The sequence below is a fragment of the Ammospiza caudacuta genome, chromosome 12 (genome assembly GCF_027887145.1).
Source record: "Ammospiza caudacuta isolate bAmmCau1 chromosome 12, bAmmCau1.pri, whole genome shotgun sequence".
Taxonomy (NCBI): domain Eukaryota; kingdom Metazoa; phylum Chordata; class Aves; order Passeriformes; family Passerellidae; genus Ammospiza; species Ammospiza caudacuta.
Window position 1 is genome coordinate 8,880,548 of NC_080604.1, and position 17,945 is coordinate 8,898,492.

The 17,945-nt window shown below is 36.8% G+C and overlaps 1 protein-coding gene across 1 annotated transcript in view; it reads left to right on the forward strand.

The window, feature by feature from the left end:
* The window catches only part of CACNA1D (calcium voltage-gated channel subunit alpha1 D), a 168,920-nt gene that overhangs the window by 59,354 nt on the left and 91,621 nt on the right, over positions 1-17,945 (forward strand). Inside the window, exons 4-7 of the mRNA XM_058812735.1 lie at positions 2,685-2,824; positions 6,561-6,703; positions 8,107-8,259; positions 9,053-9,249. Coding sequence (XP_058668718.1) covers positions 2,685-2,824; positions 6,561-6,703; positions 8,107-8,259; positions 9,053-9,249 — 633 coding nt within the window. The remainder of the gene's footprint in view (positions 1-2,684; positions 2,825-6,560; positions 6,704-8,106; positions 8,260-9,052; positions 9,250-17,945) is intronic.

The following is a 17,945-nucleotide window of genomic DNA, read 5'->3' on the forward strand; positions in this document are numbered from 1 at the left end:
GAAGTTATGGAATTGGTCTGATTTAAATGAGTACATATTTAAATTGATGTGCAACTTCCAGGTCCTTTCTCAGCCCGTATTGGTGTGGGATTATTTAAGCCAAGGTGCAGCACTTCCCATTTTTCCTTGCTGAGATTTCATGTGGCTTCTGTTGGTGCAGCTCTCAAAGTTTCTTATGATCCATCTGAGAAGTGACACACACTGATCTTGAGCCCATTGGAGGGTTTAAAAATGAGATTGTCCTACATTCCATATGGCTCTATGGAATGTTTGCAATACTGTTTAGGAAACAATAAAAACTCCTGCTTCCATAAAAGAGATGAGATAAACAGGATGGAGACCAATACTATTTTTCAAGGATGGATGAGAAATGATAGGGCAGAGTTGTTCAGATTTGAACTGTCCCATTAAAATGAGCTGCAGGGCTGTGTGACATTAACAAAAGTTGTGTAACTTTAGCACTGGGGCTGGTGTTTAGCCCAGAGAGCAGAAAAACATTGGAATATTTTTGAAGGGGAGCACTGAAGAGCAAAGATGGTTTTTAGGATGGAACTGGTACTTTAATGGATGGAGTTAAATTACATGGTTGCCTATAAAACTCTGGACTTAGGGACCCATGAGGTTATTTTAGCTCAGAAGGTCCCATCCAGTCCTGCATTCTGTGTTCCTTTTAAGAAAAGAAGCTATTGAAATTTGGCATAAATGAAACACATATTTTGTCTTACTTTTTTTTTTACTACTATGATTTTGATATATATTTTGCCCATGGCAAATGACAACTGTAATATTTTTGTCCTTCTTATGTTTTCCTACATTATTTATCTTCCTATATCTTAGCTGCAAATTTAGCTGTATGTAGGGAGACAGTAATAGCTGTTATTGTGGAATGTGTGTGTGGTAGGATTTGTTGTATTTAAACATCTCTGAGTGTGTTTCTTAGGAATGCTGATAATTCATATTATTGTAATCTCAGTGGTGTTCTCTGGCCAAAGAGATCAGATGGATTTTGGTGCACAAGACCTTGATATTTCTTGTGTGAGGCCACTTCACTCTTGTTATCTTGCAGCTGTCCTGGCTGATTGGTGATAAATTGATGGGTAAGTGGGAGGGAAAATTTTGAAAGAAGTATTAGGAAGCTTGAGGACAAGGAGGTTTCACTGGGCTGGAAGATCTCACCCAAAATGGAAAGTAGCTGAGGAGCCTGGGATGAAGCTCCCCAGTGTTCATGAAGTGTAATCAAAAGAGGAGAGGGGGAAAAAGGCAGGGGTGCAGGGCTGAGCTGAGCAGGAGAGGAGATCCAGGAATCCTTGTTTCGCAATGAGAGTGCCTGACCTGCCCCAGTGACCCCAGGTGCTGCTTGCTGCAGGTAAAGGCCTGGAAAGGAGTTTATTGACCAGCCTGTGCCTCTATTAAATCACCAGTGTCAGATTTATAAATGGAAATACCACATCCTATACATTACCATCCTAAGTGGCCTCTTTGGCAGCAAGAGAAATCTAGCTGCCCAAATGAAAGATTCGCACATAAGAATATCAAGATCTTTGTTTAAGTTGCAAATGATTAAGGTTTGGTTTTTCCTTTGGTTGTGTATGAGAGTGCCAAGCTGTGTCACAAATAAGGAATGTGTATTTTTTCATGTAACAAATAAAGATAATGTATTTTTGTGTGTAATGTTGGTGTTCTGTTTGAGTAATGATAGTAGAAGATGGTAATCCTGCCTGAGCAGTTACAGTCATGTAATGAACCTTGTATGTGATAAATGAGCAACATCATGTGTTCCTGAACAAGTTTAAAAAATGAATCATACTCTTTGTGCATTTTATTCTTGGCTGTAGTATTTGAGTAGCAACAGATAACGAAACAAAATGTTATAGAAAATAATGAAATGATCATGTCTGAAGGTAAAAAGAACAGTTGTTAACTGCTCTGTTTTGATAGTGGTGACTTCTTCAATTTACCAAGTCAAGCATGCTAATAATGTTTTTGGGGGTTTCTTCTTTCTAGAGTATCTAGTTAGCTAAGAAAAGATATTCAGTATATAGCTCTAAAATAAAAATTTTGGTAAAATGCAGAAACTAATGGCATTAAAAAAAACCATGAAGTCTGATGTTGGAGCTTCAATGATACAAGGTGGTGGTACAGTACCTTAAAATTTCTTCACACATAATAGGGTATTTTAAAAAAAATTCTGGTAATGTGGAAGTGAGAATAAGTGAATGCAAGCTTCCATATCAAGATTAAAAAGTTGCAAGACAGTGTAAAATTAAATATTAAACAATTAAAACTTTTTTAATAGTGAAAGGAAGTGTACCACTGCTTACCTTTCAAGGATATTTCCAGGGCTCTCTTCTACAGCATTTTCTGGTTATAATGAATGCAGAGAATCCTATTGACCTGGATGGGACTCTTTGCTTAAGCAAAGGTACAGTATGCTTAAATGTTTGCAGAAACTGCTTTTTTTCCTCTCACAGAATGTGAAAACAAGAAAACCTTGTGCAATTATGTAATTATAACCTTGTCAGTACAGGTATAATTAAGTGTTATGCAATTAAAACCTGTGAAATAAACTGCCATGAACGTATTTCCTTAGTCCTGATCAGTACTCACTTGTTGCAAATTGTCAATAGTAAAAAGAGCTGTTACATTTCTTGTCTTTCATTGTACTTTTTTTTTGTCTTCTACAGGAAAAAGTAGAATATGCCTTCCTGATAATTTTTACAGTTGAAACATTTTTGAAGATTATAGCATATGGATTATTATTACACCCCAATGCATATGTTAGAAATGGATGGAATTTATTGGATTTTGTAATAGTAATAGTAGGGTAAGTAGCTTATCTTCCATTATAAAAATATTTAAACTTTTATTTACAGTGAGTTAAGTATAGGCCTGCTTGGCTGTGAGTAGCAGCCTATGCTGGATTTCTTTCTTTGGAATAAAAGAATGAACTGAGTAAAAAAAAAAGTTAAAAAGTCCTAAAATTTTCAGTGCTATACCTGGCTACAGACTGTATTGCATTTATAAGTTCCCAGAGAATTCTGAGTCCTGCTGGAGATTTCCAGAGTTGTTTTTCAGAAGCTTTTCCATCTGATTTTTCCAAGGTAAACTGGTGTCTTTCCCAATGTTGATCTCTTAAGGGCTGCATCTTGTTATTTAATGTATTTGTTTAACCCTTCACTGCAGTCATGTGGAATGACTTCACAAAGACCTCTGGGAGGACCCACATGTTTCAAAGTGGAGAAGAGTAGTTGGGGGGACAGAATTAACAGTGGTTCCTTGATATTCCCAAAATCTGAGTAAAATTGGGTGCTACATGTCAGCCCCAAGATATATATATATATATGATTTTGATTTGCCTGGAGTTGAATGTATGTTAAAAATGCTTTTTTTTTTTTCTTTACCCTGTGCACCTTGCTGTACCAGGAAACCTTGCAGAGTTTGTTCTTTGCCCCAGAGAAGGGGCTCTTGGGTCTTATGCAGGTTCAGAGGAGTGGAACTTACATTATGCACCTACTTATTGATAAATTATTTTTGTGTCAGCAACTCGATGTCAGTGGCTGTGCTACTTCATTAGATCCTAGCTTCAGCTATCTAGGGAATAATCTTGATGTATATTCACCAATTTCTTAAATGTTTTGAAGATTGTGTTAAACAGTTGCTTAACCAGTACTGCAAATTTTGTTTGCTAAAAGTAAGCATCATCCAGAACATGGAGAACATTATCCACATATAACTTTGTGTGTTGTAGCAAACAAGACCTTGGCTTGCAGTATGCAATTCTAATTTCATTTTAAAATTCAAACCATATCAAGGGTTGCCTGTATTTGAAAAGGCTCAGAAATTAGAATGTGTGCTGCTTTTAAGTTGTTACTGCATTAAGGGAAAGAAAGAGTTGCTAACTAAAGGAATGTATGGTAAAACATTGTTAAATTTGGGAAAGTACTGTGAATATAAGAATGCCTGATTTGTAACTATTTGATTATGAGATACTGAATGTTACTGAGAAGGTGGTATTTGGGCCAGTCCTTTGGCATGCAGGCAGATTTGGTCCAGGACTAAAGTTTGTGTATAAATAGATCCTTCATCAGGTCAGGTCATTCTCAACAGATTGGTCCCTGTGCCTGAAGGGGAAGCTCGGTGGGCAGGTTGGAGATTGTCACACACAGCTCTGCTCCCTTGCCAAGCAGTCCCTTGAATAGACCTCTTCCCTTTTGTCAAGTGACCACAGAGTTACAGTAACCCTGGAGCAGTCTAATTAACATGACCTCTATCTTTGGCTGTGTCCTAAATACATGATAACTAAAAAATTTTCCACTAAAACACTCTTTATTGGAGGCTAAATGGAGTTAGGTCAGATGCTCACACCGAATTTGTTAAAAATACGAATAAAAAAGGACTAAATCTTATCAAATGCCTAAAATATCACAGTAAGATTAAGTCCTAATTTAAATCCAGAAGTTGGGAATTTAAACTCTTGTGCAGGTTGTCAGCAGCGTGCCTGTAAGACGAGGTGGACCTTTCCTCACATGTCACGAGCTGGCATAATTTTGAGCAAGGTTTTTGTTCTTTCAGTAAGAACACAACCTGCATGATTAAGCAAGCATGAGTCCCATTTATTTAATTAATACATAGTAGTAGAGTGAAAAATTGATTTTCATATATAACCCAAGGTGGATATGGAACCACTTCTGGACCTGATTCTATTTGACTAGCTTCAATGGGAAATTTCATTAGGTATTCTAATTGCTTGAAAGAGCTGCCATGATGTCCTATATTGAATGTATTGAAATTTGCTTTCTCAGCAGAGACTGCAGCCAGTCCAATTCCATTAATCTTAATTATACCTAAAGAAATCTCTACAAGCAAAAGGGAAACACATATAGAGATGGTTTTAAAATCAAATCTTAATTAAACCTTTAAACTTTGATAAACTGTAGAGGAATATGAGTGTAAATTTCAATAAAACAGATCAATAGTTTTATACCTTAATGGCTTTTTAGGAATGACATATGTCCTGGTTTCAGCTGGACAACACAAAATGACAGAGCTGTAGACAGAGCTGTGAATGTGATGCTTTCTATTCTTTGTCACTTCTCTCTGTAACCCATCAGAGTATGAATTACTCTGAGTAGTCTGCCCACCTGCATGGTCTCTCATGTAATTTCCATTGATTTCTGTGGAAGAATAAGGTCCTGGTAGAGAAAGCTTTCATAGCACCTGCCCATGCCCTTTAATTTTCTGAATGTTGTATGAACTGACAGCTGAGAGGTTCTCTGAATTCAGGACTTGATTCAGAAGCCTTTTTAATAACATCTGTCTTTGAGCACAAATAGTCACTCTTGAAATCACTGAGGTGTTAGTTTTCCTGCACTTATGCTTCCACTAAATTCTAGGGCTGAATCAGGACCTGGTGTTGGATATCTGAGTTTGGTGAACAGTATGTGAGCTGCTGATGTTCCCTTTAACATCGGGGGAGTCTTTGGGGCTGAGTTTTTCTCTGGAGCAGAATGAAGCAGTCTAGGGATGGGTATGGACTGATGTGGGTCAGCTGCTTACTGGGGGAGGGTAAAGCCTGCAATAATCCAGTTTAGGCACCCTATTAAATAATATATGATTTCAGGCAACTATCCAGCGTGACAGAGTTCTTAACCAGAGTTGTGAAAACTTTTCATGACCAAACTAAAACCCTTCACATTTCAGGCATCCTTTACAAGTGTGAAACATTTCTCATGATTGCAAGACTCTATTGACTTGATAATCCTTTCAGGAGAAGTGCAGCTCTGCAACTACAGTCTCTGTGCAAAGGATAACACAGTTTGTGTGGTCTAGTGGCAGTCTAGAAACCCATGCATCTGAGATGGAGCTCCAAACTAAAATAAAGCTAAGATTAATTTGCATTTCAAGAACATGCATCACTTTAAATTGCTGCTAAAAGTGGGAAAACAAAATAAAAGTCTTGTCTTGCAAACTGTTCTAATGAATGACTAATTCATTTCTGCAGGGAAAAAATACAATATAATAAATGAGCCATCTGGGAATGTATTTTTCCTCAGAGGTATTATGTGTAAAAAACAAATCTTTTTGGTGTTATTAAATGATGAACTCTAATTATTTTTAAAATATTCATTTTCTGCTGACTGTATATAGAATATTGTACTGCTGTGCCACTTAGAGTTCATATATTCCACCAAAATTAAACCAGATGGTTTTAGTTATTATCTATTTCTTCTTCTAAAGGGAAGATTAATTCTCCAAATGTTAAAGCTAAAATGTTTGAACAAAAATGGAAAAGCAGCTTCATCTATTTAAAAATAGCAAACTGTATATATAAGCTGAATGCTAAATTATTGGAAACTGTGTGATCCTCATTCTCTAGAGGGATTATAAAGTCCTGCACTTCATAGCTGTGTCTGTCATGATTTAATGTGTAAATATACCTCTCAGTCTGACATCTGAACAGCTTTACAGAATGATCTGCACTTCAACTAATTTCCAAAGTAATATCTTTGACTGCGTGGTAAAGAGATAGTGATGACCTTACCTTTCATCTCATTTTCTAGATTATTTAGTGTAATATTGGAACAATTAACCAAAGAAACAGACGGTGGCAGCCACTCAGGTGGCAAACCCGGTGGCTTTGATGTCAAAGCCCTAAGAGCCTTTCGTGTACTGCGACCTCTCCGACTCGTATCAGGAGTGCCCAGTAAGCTCTGCTCTCTGTATTTCCTTTATTTCCCTTTATTGCAGTCAGGAATGTGGCTGCTCTCATTGTTGAACTGTCTCCTTCCAGGCACTACAGACATGAGATGGGATAAAGCTGAGTTTTTGTTATCTGGCCATGTATACAAAGTGAATTTCAAGATGAGTGATACTCTATTTCAAGTTGAACAAGGGATTGTGAATTCAGTCAGTGTATGATCTCCTTACACAGTTCAGTAAGCAGACAGGGGAATGCACTTCCTTTTTAGAAGCTTTATATAAAAAGTAAATTACATGTTAAAATGCAAATACCCCAGAAAATTAAATTTAGATTTTTTTTTTTAATTCTAAACCCCTGCATCTGAAAGTGTAGCTGGTCTTAAAATAGTTTATATGTTGGTAAGTGTGTGCCAGAGCACATTACACATTTTGTGTTTCCTGCCCTCTCCAATGCACATGAATGCCTTCTGTTTATCTAGCAGAGCTAAGAGATAAATTAGGAAACTTAAAAAGTAGAGCAATATTGTTTAAGAAAGCAATTGAATTTTCTGATATTTCCTATTTTCTTTGAATGCTCTATTAATTATTGGAGTAATTTGGGCTATAGAAGGTTCACGACTTCCAGTTCAGCTCTTTCCAAGGCATTCAGAGGAAGAAAGCTGATTCTGTGTTTAATATATTGTGGACTGTTACATGGAAATGATTGGTTTTTGGCAAAAGGGCTTCGGTGTGGACAGAAGCAGTCCTATGAAATGTCAGAGAGGAAGTCTATCAACCTAAAAAAGAGGCATATTTTATTCTCATTGGTACTGTGGCAGCTTCATTAATCTGGGATTAGATCATCTTGGTAAAGCCAAAAGTTGGATAAATATTTAATTGAAAAAAAGAAAATGGAGCAGTTTTGAAAGGGATAAATGATGTACAAATAGATTTGTTCAGATTAAGAATGTGTTTTCCCAGTTAACTATATTTTTCTCCCAGAATAAGAAGACAGTTCTACAATTGGCTGAGTGCACATTTTCTCAGAACTTGCTGCAAAGTTTTTGTTTTAGCACAGAACTTCTTCAATGTCATATAAATGACTTACAGGCACACACTGACTAAGTGACCTTTTTTATAAAAGCACCCACAGATTCTTGTGACACATTTCAAGCACTGACTTCTATGATATAAACTTTATTAACAGAGGAACTAATTAGACAGAAAGTTTTAGATTCTTATGAAGATTTTTATGTTAAAGGAGCATTTTGTGGTTCTGGGTAATAGATATTTTTAAAAAAATCTGATTATTGCTGCATGTCTGTATCATTGAATCCTAATAATATGTAATAAAATTTGATAGAATAAGATGCAGAAATATGAGTCATATCTTGTATCCTATTTTTATTTATTTATTTATTTTTTTAGGTTTACAAGTTGTCCTGAACTCCATTATAAAAGCCATGGTCCCCCTCCTCCATATTGCCCTTTTGGTATTGTTTGTAATCATAATCTATGCTATTATAGGATTGGAACTTTTTATTGGAAAAATGCACAAATCTTGTTTTCTTATTGATTCAGGTAAGTCATTATACTGTTGATTAAAATAAGGGTTTGATGATGTTTTCTTTTAAATCTGTGGGATTTCAGTTTGAAGTAGAACTAGGGGCCAAAGCACTTAAACTGTTGTTACCCCAGTTTACACTGGTTCACAATTTTAGGTACAGTGCATTAAATGAAAAAAAAAAACCCTCAATACCAAAGCCACCAAAAAATCAAACTACTTAGAGACTAGACCATGTTCTGAATAGGTTTTAAGTTCTCTTATGCGTTGCTTAAGTAAATATAAGGGTGACTACTTTTAAGGGACAAATCCAGATTGTGGCAGTGTAGTGAGGAGTGGAGAGCAGTGTTCAGATGAAATAATGAAGTGGAAGTGTGTGTTGTGGGAGAACTTTGTAAGAGTGAAGCCATCTTAACTGGTGGCTAAAGGTGCTTTTCTTTCTGCTAAGGAATGAAGGTAACTTTGTATAGTAATTAGATCCACTTTTCCTTAGTAGTCCATGTGTTGGTGCAAAGTGCCTTGAAGTGAAGTAGCAGCAGTAAAGAGGAAAAAACAATCAGCGTGAGGAGCTTTTAAATGATGTATTATTACATTGTGCTTCTTTCCACTCCTTAATTATTTTTATTAACCTGTTCTTGAGGTTGTAAGGCCAGATCTGAATGCGACTAAAATCTCCAAAGCTCTGATGTGTTGCCTTTCTCAGCATGAAATCTGGATTTATCCCACAGCAACGTTGCTATTTCTTCATGGGAAGGGGTAACTCCTGAAAGCTTGAGGACTCAGATTTGTGACTTTTGGGTGCTTTTGCAGATATTCTAGTTGAAGATGATCCAGCACCTTGTGCATTCTCAGGGAACGGCCGTCAGTGCGTCATGAACGGCACCGAATGTAAGGGTGGATGGGTTGGACCCAATGGAGGCATAACCAACTTTGACAACTTTGCATTTGCAATGCTGACTGTGTTCCAGTGTATAACCATGGAGGGATGGACTGATGTGCTCTACTGGGTGAGTTCATAAATCACTGAGCTTTGTGTGCTTTTAAACAAGCTTCTCTGTTCTAGTGGGCATTGAGCTGTGTTTCACAGCACCATCAACAGGAAATCTTGGTGAGTTTTGCAGACACAAACTCAGCTGCATACTTGTTTCAGTCACAGCCTGTTACTGGGTTCCTCAGGCTATAAGGACATTTTAGAAACAAATTTATTCATTGCTTATTTGAGGGTTTTTTTTCCTATTCCATTTGGATAAATGTAAAAGTACATTTATGTCCTTTGGACCAGCTTTTTTTTTTGTGTGAGCCTACAGATATTAAGTATGTCTTCACTGATTAGGCTTAAGAGCTCTCTTTTTGCAGTATTTGTGCAGAATTTTTTACCATGTTAACATAAATTAGAACAAAGCAAGCTCTCAACTGACATTGCTTGTCATGGGGACTGAAAATCATGTTCACCATTCAGAAATTACAGATTTACAGGAACTATGGCCCTGATATCATCTCCATGGAAGCAGCAAAAGGTATTCAAAAACCTAACTCCCTAAATCCTCACATTTAAATGATCCTTTGGTGTAAGATATGGTGCTTCTAGAGCCTTGCAACATCTACAATCAGCTGGATACAGACTGGGAACTGAAGGATAGAGGAAAATGAACATACAGATTTTTAAAAGAGTAAAGTCACCTAAAACCAAAGATAGACATTTTTCTGCTTAACCGCATTCCACTCTAAGTGACATGGCATTGTTCTGTGAATCTTGGAGTATCTCAATATCTGATGTGATTTGTCCAAGGGCATTCAAGAAGTCTGTGACAGAACCTTCCACAGGTGCTGAACACCAGTGAGAATATTCTGCACTACATGGTACTCAGCAGGGAGTCTTTGCTGCTATTAGGACCTTACTAAAAACCACAATTCTCACAGGTCAAATGTTAGAAGATATGTATGGAAAAAGAAACACAGTTACTGGTAAGGATCACTGTTAGCAAGCTGTTAAAAAGGATTATCTCAAGGAGTATCTTAGTGGAACTTTAGGTGTTGTTGCTAAGAGCAGCTCTCTTTGTGAGTTTGTTGAAGTTTGTCAGGCCAAGTGGGATTATTTACTAACTGTGCATTGATTGTGGACTACTGGGCACATTTAATAATGTGGTATTACCCAGTAAATGAGCACATGATTTGATGTGAAATCAGGGTGAAATAAACTGTTGCTAAAACACATAACACAGACTGTAGTCTCAGATAAAATCTGTGATACTGAAGTATAGAATATGGATATGTTTTTAAGAGAATATCACTGTTAAAGATAATTAAGAAGGTAAAATGACATTCTTTTAGGATTGAAAGAAAAAAAATGGGCAACTATGAATATTGTCTTCCACTGCCTGTTATCAGTTACAAAACTGGTTAGAAACACAAACCTTCAACACTAATGAGTAACAATCATGTATGGCTACACATAGGCCTTTGCACGATTTCCCATTGTAAAGGTTTTTCAGTTCCTTGTAATTTGCACTCCAGCTCTCTCTAATTTACTAGGACACTGTGTGAATGTAGAATTAGCATTTCTTTATGGTTTGTGTTCATGGTGATGGCAGTTATTTTAATTCTTCCTGAAAAGGGAAGGTGTGCCATGGTTATCTAGGAAAAATTACACCTTTAATATCTTTTGAGGCAAAAGTATACCCACATTTCAGGAGCTGATAATTCCTCCAACTTTTTTCAAAGCAAATGAATATAAAAGCTTTGACGAGTTGCTGTATTTAGAATGCAATTGTTACAAAACATACAGAAACAATTTAAGTTGAGTGTCTCAGAATGAAATAATTTTTTCCCCTGGGATTTAATGCCCTAATTAATCTGCTGCCCTTTGCAGAGTCTTCAATGACAGCAGAAAAAATAAAATCATTAAGGTGGGATGTTGAGTGTTTTCAGGATCAGGCAAAATGAAAAGTATAAGAAAATTATAAACAATCGATAACTGCATGAATTTTTTTTGCTTCTTTCTCTATAAGGAGTTTCCACTGTAGAAAGTATTTGCAGGTACAGAGGTGTCATTTTTCATTTTATTACAAATGATACTGGGATTGTTAGACAGCGAAGCAAATATTTATTGACCTAGTGAAGCTGAAGTAGATTTGGCTAAAAATTGGAAAAGATTTAATTTGAAAATTGTAAAAGCATTAGGGGGATACTTAATTGTAATTGAAGAATCTGAGGAAGCCATTTTAGCTCGATGTGCGTGGGGTTTGTGGGTTGTTTTTCACTTAGAACTCTGTTATTAATTCACAGACTGAATGAGTTCTATACAAAACAAATAAAACCAAACCCCCAAATATTAGAAACTGCACAAAATTCTCATTTTTCATTTGGTCACTGGGGGAACAGTGAAATAAATTTATGTATGCTTCTCTTGCTAGCAGGTGTAATGTGAGTGGGTGAAATCTGTGCAATATTTTGCATCGTGTTAAGTGGCATTCTGTCAGCAAGGATGACAGCTGAAAATGACAGCTTCCAACAGCCCTCACTGGCACAGCTTGTTATCACCTGGTTAATGACAGTAAACTGCTTGGAAAATTCTCCAAGCACCAATAATGATTTTTCTCTTGTGCATATCTATTGTGAGTCAAGGCCTTGAGCACCCTTCAGATCATGGTGACTCACGTGGGCATCCTGCTGCTCACCAGTTTGCATCCCATCCCATATGTCCTACTGGGTTTTAGTGTCTTCATCTGGCCTCTTCTCTCTAACTCACTTGTAACTCACTGCATTACATGGTTTGTCCAAAAAAATTGTGACTCCTTAGTGCCAAGGTTTGAATTGAGAGGTTAAGGAGTGCTGTCCTTGTTCTCAGCAGCCAGTGCATCATGTATGCTCCCAAATTGTGTTTGTGGCTGCTCATCTGTTTGTGTTCTCCATTTCTATTTGGGACCATGTTTATTCCCATTCATGGTCCTTTCTGTTTGCTCTGGAGCCCTCACTGGAGGTTTATGTTTTTGTTTTGGATCCAAGGTGCAGTCCTTGTTATCAGCCAAGTGGCAGCCTCTGTGTGCCCAAGTTTTTAACACTCTGGCTGACATTCTAAAGCTGAGAGCATAGTACTCTCTGCCTCATTTCCAATTTGTGCTAGCAAGCTCTCAGGAATTACAGAACTTGAATCTGCATTTGCATATCTGGCTCCAGATTTTTCCCATGCCTTTGAAGCATCTTGATGTATAATCTCCTAATGGCAAACACATATTTTGTAAATTGCTTTTTATTTTTAGCTGCTTCACTTGATACATGGGAGCACAGATAATAAGCAGTGATACTTGCCAGCAAAACCCCCAATTTTCCCATGAGCACCAAAATGATCACATTTAATTCTTCTTGTTTTCACCATAGTGAAGTTGACTTACTACACTTGAATAATCCAAGTCTAGCTTGAATGAGAGACAGTCAGGGCCTCAGAGAAACAAAGAGGATGCTTCAAAGTTGCTTCAAAGATAGGACAAATGTATTAGTGGCTACTGAATTTTGCTAGGTTAATTTAATGGCCAGATACTGCATCACTAACCACAATTTTAAAGCTCCTCAGTTTTCTAATACTTGTCTAGAACTCTTCAGATTGATCTGAAGATTTCTGAGATTGAAGCACTCGAGCTAAAATTGCTAAATAATGGTACACTGATGTCTTACATGGTTTTGCCTATTAATACACCTACTGATATGTTAAAAAGATATTCTGTAAAGGATTCTTATTTAAAATACTCAGATCATTACTTGAAATGTCTAGGCAATCTAAAATATATCTAAAACTTTATATAAAGTTTAAGGAAAGAGATGGCAGGTTTTTTTAAATATACCTTTTACTGATATGTCAATGTTAAAAAACTGTTAGTACTTTTTGCTAATAACATATATTATCATCAAAGAAATTGTTCCTCTGCTTTTATAACAAAAAAGGGTGCAGTTAAGCACCTCTCTCCTGTTTAAGAAATTGAGCTTTAAATCCTCCAATATACTCCTTGAAACATTTTAGAACATCTGAAAAAAGTCCATTATTTCTGTAACACAGACTGTTCAGGCTGCACTGCACTCTTGTGTATGTCTGCATGCACTTTTGCACAAGTGTCTGCACAGCTAGTGTATTAATGTCAATCAGATCAGGTCAGGAGCTCAATCTCTACTCCTTTTAGAATTCTTCTATTCAAGAATATTTAAGGGTGGAATCAGATATAGTGTACTTGAAATCAGCTGATGTGCAGCCAGAGATATTTCCTAAACACAAACAAATGTTTTACAAATACATATCACACAAGAAAATCCCTTGGCTCGTGCACAAAATGTATAAATAGTCTAGAAACTAAAAAACTGCAAAATATGTTTCAAGTATTATCAAAACTGTCATCAGAGTGCTGGCAAGGAATCTCCTAAAAATATCTTTCCAAAAATATGACCAAGAGTCAAATAAGCAATAATAGTCTAGAACTTTGAATTGAATGATTTAATAAGTGGGAATCAACTACTTATGGTGATTTAAGCCATGTTAGTCCCATTCCACCTGCAGAAAGAAAAGGCATGTTCCTGCCTCCAAGCAATATTTGTCAGCAATGAATTTCAGCTTATTGTCTGAGAGAAGTCAAAGAATGCTTCACAGCTTTTTTCCATTTGTAAATCAGTTGCAGATATTTAGCAATGTAAAAACTGTGGGGAATTGTGCCTGAAAAATCTTAGATAATACTCCTGCCTTTTCCTCTTATGTACTTAGGGAAAGCTTAGTGCTGTTCTGCTGGCATTGCTCAGCACCACTCACAGGTCATCTGAGGGAGGCTCTGGAGTGAAACAAGTCAGCTCATCCCCAAAGGCATCCATGTGCTGCTTGCACAGAGCTCCCAGCCCTCCGTGACCACATAGCAGAAAGTTAACACATGATGTGCAGCTGGAGACAGAGTGATAGAAATTTTGACTGACAGCATTAATAAAGTGCATAAATCTCCCTAAAGAGCCAGGGATTGCAGGCAGAAATTTTTCTGTTTGAGTGTTAACTACTTGAATCTGGTTTCATGTTAAAATCAAGATTAACCTCCCTCCCTGCCTTTTACGTAATGATTTGTACTAATTGCTTTTTTATATTCTCTTGTTATTAAAAGCTCTGAATCATCCAGTTTTGGATTGCAAAGAGACAGGACTTAATTTCAGAAAGAGAAAAAAGAGAATGATCAAAATCAGACATGCAAACAGAACTACCGAGCCAAGGAATGTACAGATTAAAAGTTTGCATTAGGATCTAAAAGGAGGTGACTTATAAGTATCTCACACATATATATATGGTTATAGTATAATTTTTTTCCAATTAGCATCTTAACACAAAGACCCCACCAGAGGAGGATTTTAAACTAACTCACAGGGAAATATCTTTCCCATGAAGTGAACTTGATTGACTTTGACAAGATATCTGGTATCTCAGCCTCAGCTGACTGCTGACCTGTACTGCAATCAAAACGTGGAACTAATTTCTTGTCACAGATCATTGCAAATACTAAGAAGAACCTATTATTTCTCCCCAGAAATTTTAAATAAAACTGGGTCAAAACTGGATGGGAAATAGAGGCTAAACTTGGGGTAGTGCTAAGAACTCCACTAGTCCATCAGCTAGAGTTTCCTCCAAAATCTTTGCCACAAGAAGCCAACAATTATTTTATAACAATCCTAGTTCCCAGTCTGTCCCAGGAAAACAATTTAGTAGATAAATTTAGATCTTCCTGAGTATTGAGGCTTTGCTTGTTGATGCTACATAAACAAAGGTAACAATTTTATATAATCTATCTGAAGAGTAAATGCATTGTATTTGTATTTTTTGTGTCCAGTATATAGGAAATATTAAACACATCCAATTTTTGTATAATGTATGGTATACATACAGGTGGAATAGCAGATGCCAAAAGAAAGGTGCTTAATAGAGAACACCTGTGTAGATGTTAGAAACTTCTAATTTTCATACGTGATAACTAACTCTTAAAAAAATAAACACATTGTTAATCACATTTGTTACTTAATTTTAGTAGTTTTTTGAGCCCTTAGACTTAACAAGGAAATCAATGCATAGATTTTATAAATTTTTGTGAAATTCGTTTGGGCAATACAGGTAAATAGGTAAAAGCACTAACAAATTAATCTGAAATTAACATGCTGCCATTCATGAGAAGAGTCAAACACTTGGATTTTGTTATATCTGGAATACAGATTTTGTTAACCTGGTAGTGCTCAACAGCAAACTTTCTCTGGGTTACTGTTTTGTAGAGGTAGCACTCTTCATGTTGTTATGGTTCTGTCCATCTGCTCTGCAGATTAAGCAGGGATGCATAATTATCTGAAAAAGATAAAACAATTTCTTAACAGTCACATTTGAAAAAGATAAAACAATTTCTTAACAGTCACATTTGACATCTTGGCTTTCCTTGGCACAATGACTTGATTTCCGCCCAGCCCCTCCTCCCAGTTAATGACAGTAAGCTGATTAATGGAATGCCACTAACAGGAATTAGCTAAAATAGTCTTAGATAGAATTCAGTGTCTGAATGAAAGACCTGCATCTAAACTCATTTCCATGCAATCATAGTAAAAATTTATAAATCATGTTTTGAAGAGTAAATGCTTTATGGGAATACCAAAATGTTATAATTCATTTGTTAAGAATGGATGAAACCAACAGAAGGAAGAAAATGAGGTCTGTTCAGCTTGGTCAAATTAATTAAGCTGAAGCAGTGTCTTCCAAGTTGAGGTTTAACTTGAGAGGATCACCTAGATGTGTCCTGTATGTAATTGCACAGTACAGTTTGAGAGTCCAAATTTAAGAGGTGATTAAGCAATTATGAGGCTCTCTATGCCCGGTGACAATTTTACACTTCTCAGTGGGATCTCTTTCTCTGTAGGCCCTACCTTGCTGCCTGTGCCATGGAACTCTTATTTTTGCAGGTGTTGCTGATCTGAAATGCTTAACAAAGGGTGATCTCAGTGCACACCCCACCAGTGCATCTCCATATTCTGTGTCAGAAGCACAAAAAAGGGCTGAGTCTGTCCAAGCAGGACAGTGCCAGGGAAATCTGTGCTTTGACTCCAGAACACTGAATATAAAATTCCATATAAATCAACCTGGAGGGTGCTGTGCTTCAAGCACAGCCTGTTTTAAGTCAGCTTTAAGTTAACTCAAATTCAGCCAAGAATAACTCAGGACAAAACCTTTGAAGCCAGGCAGCTTTGAAGAGCTCTCTGCTGTGCTCTTCACTGGGTAGAATAAATAGACTGATCTGGGGTTTTGTGAACCTCCCTTCCAGGCTTCCAAGAATGCAGGGATAGTCCCACTTCACAAAACACTGATGTCTGCAGAATTTTTACACCTGTCAAGAGACTGAGTTTGTCAGTCTGAACAATTTTTAGGATGATGAGGCAGATTACAGGTAGCACAAAGTAAACCCACCAGTTATATGCCTGTTGGCATGTTATGAAAAGAGGAAGGTAAAATTAAAACCTAAGGAAGCTAAGAAATTAAAAAAATTTAAGAGAGTTTGAAACACTGTGGAAAATCAAAATAGGTTCATGCATTAGCACATTGTATCTGTAATGCCACAAATGCAGAATTAGAGGTTTTGTTTTATCATTAACCCCAGGTAGAGCTTATATTTATTGCAAATTGGGTTTGCAACAGTTTTCAATAAAAGAATACCGGGTGTACAGAAAAGCGAAGACCTTGATTTGTGTGCAATTGCATATGGGGATTTTACTCACAATTACCATAGATAGGGATAAATAATGTTTTAATGATTTCTAACTGATGTTTTAGGTTCAAGTTTGCCATCTGCTGCTGTGTATTACTAAGGTTATACCTGCAGTAAATGTGACTTTACCCCTGTTTCACTTCAGTCTTGGTCTCTGATCATTTATGCTGTGTTGCAATGATAGTTGACTCCAACTACAGCACAGCTCACAAGATAATTCTTCCAAATGCCACTTGAGGCAGTTTCAGACTGTATCAGGTTTGTCCAATCAGCTCAAGATAATTCTTCAAGATTGCAGACTCACCAACATCTATAGGTAAACGTAAAGAGCCAAATAAATAATGTGTAGTGCACATCTACTGTTATGGTGATACAGAATGAAAAGATTTGAAGAAACCTTTGTCCTTCATATTGTCCATTAACTCATCTGCCCTCTGGTTGACGTGATGGACAAACTGCTGAGAACTGACATTGAAATAGTGAGACTGGACCTTTAAAAAGACAAAGGGCAAGAAGGATGGTGCTTGGTGGTGTACTTGCCATAGGTGTTTTGAAGGCTAAAAGCCCCATGGCCTCAAAAAGACAGAACAAGTCCATTGAGAGCCATTGAATATGACACCTCCTTTGGCACAGTGCACCCTGAGCCATAGGGCAGGAGACTCTTGCAAGACAAGAACTTTTGCTGAGGATTTCAGATGTGAGATCTCCTTGAACTCCTGGTGATACTTTACCAATCTGAAATTTCTGACTTGAACTCATTCTGCACTTTGGGTGAGAAGTCAGTGTTAATCCCTTCAAATGAATATATCTTGGTTTTGAGGATGGATGAGATTTTCCTGTTCTCATATATTAACCAAGCTCTGTCTCTGTTTTTAATCAGAAGGCAAATCAATTCCTTTAATCTTTCTTTAATTGGAAGTTATGGAAAATGCCATTAGACATGCATGAAATGA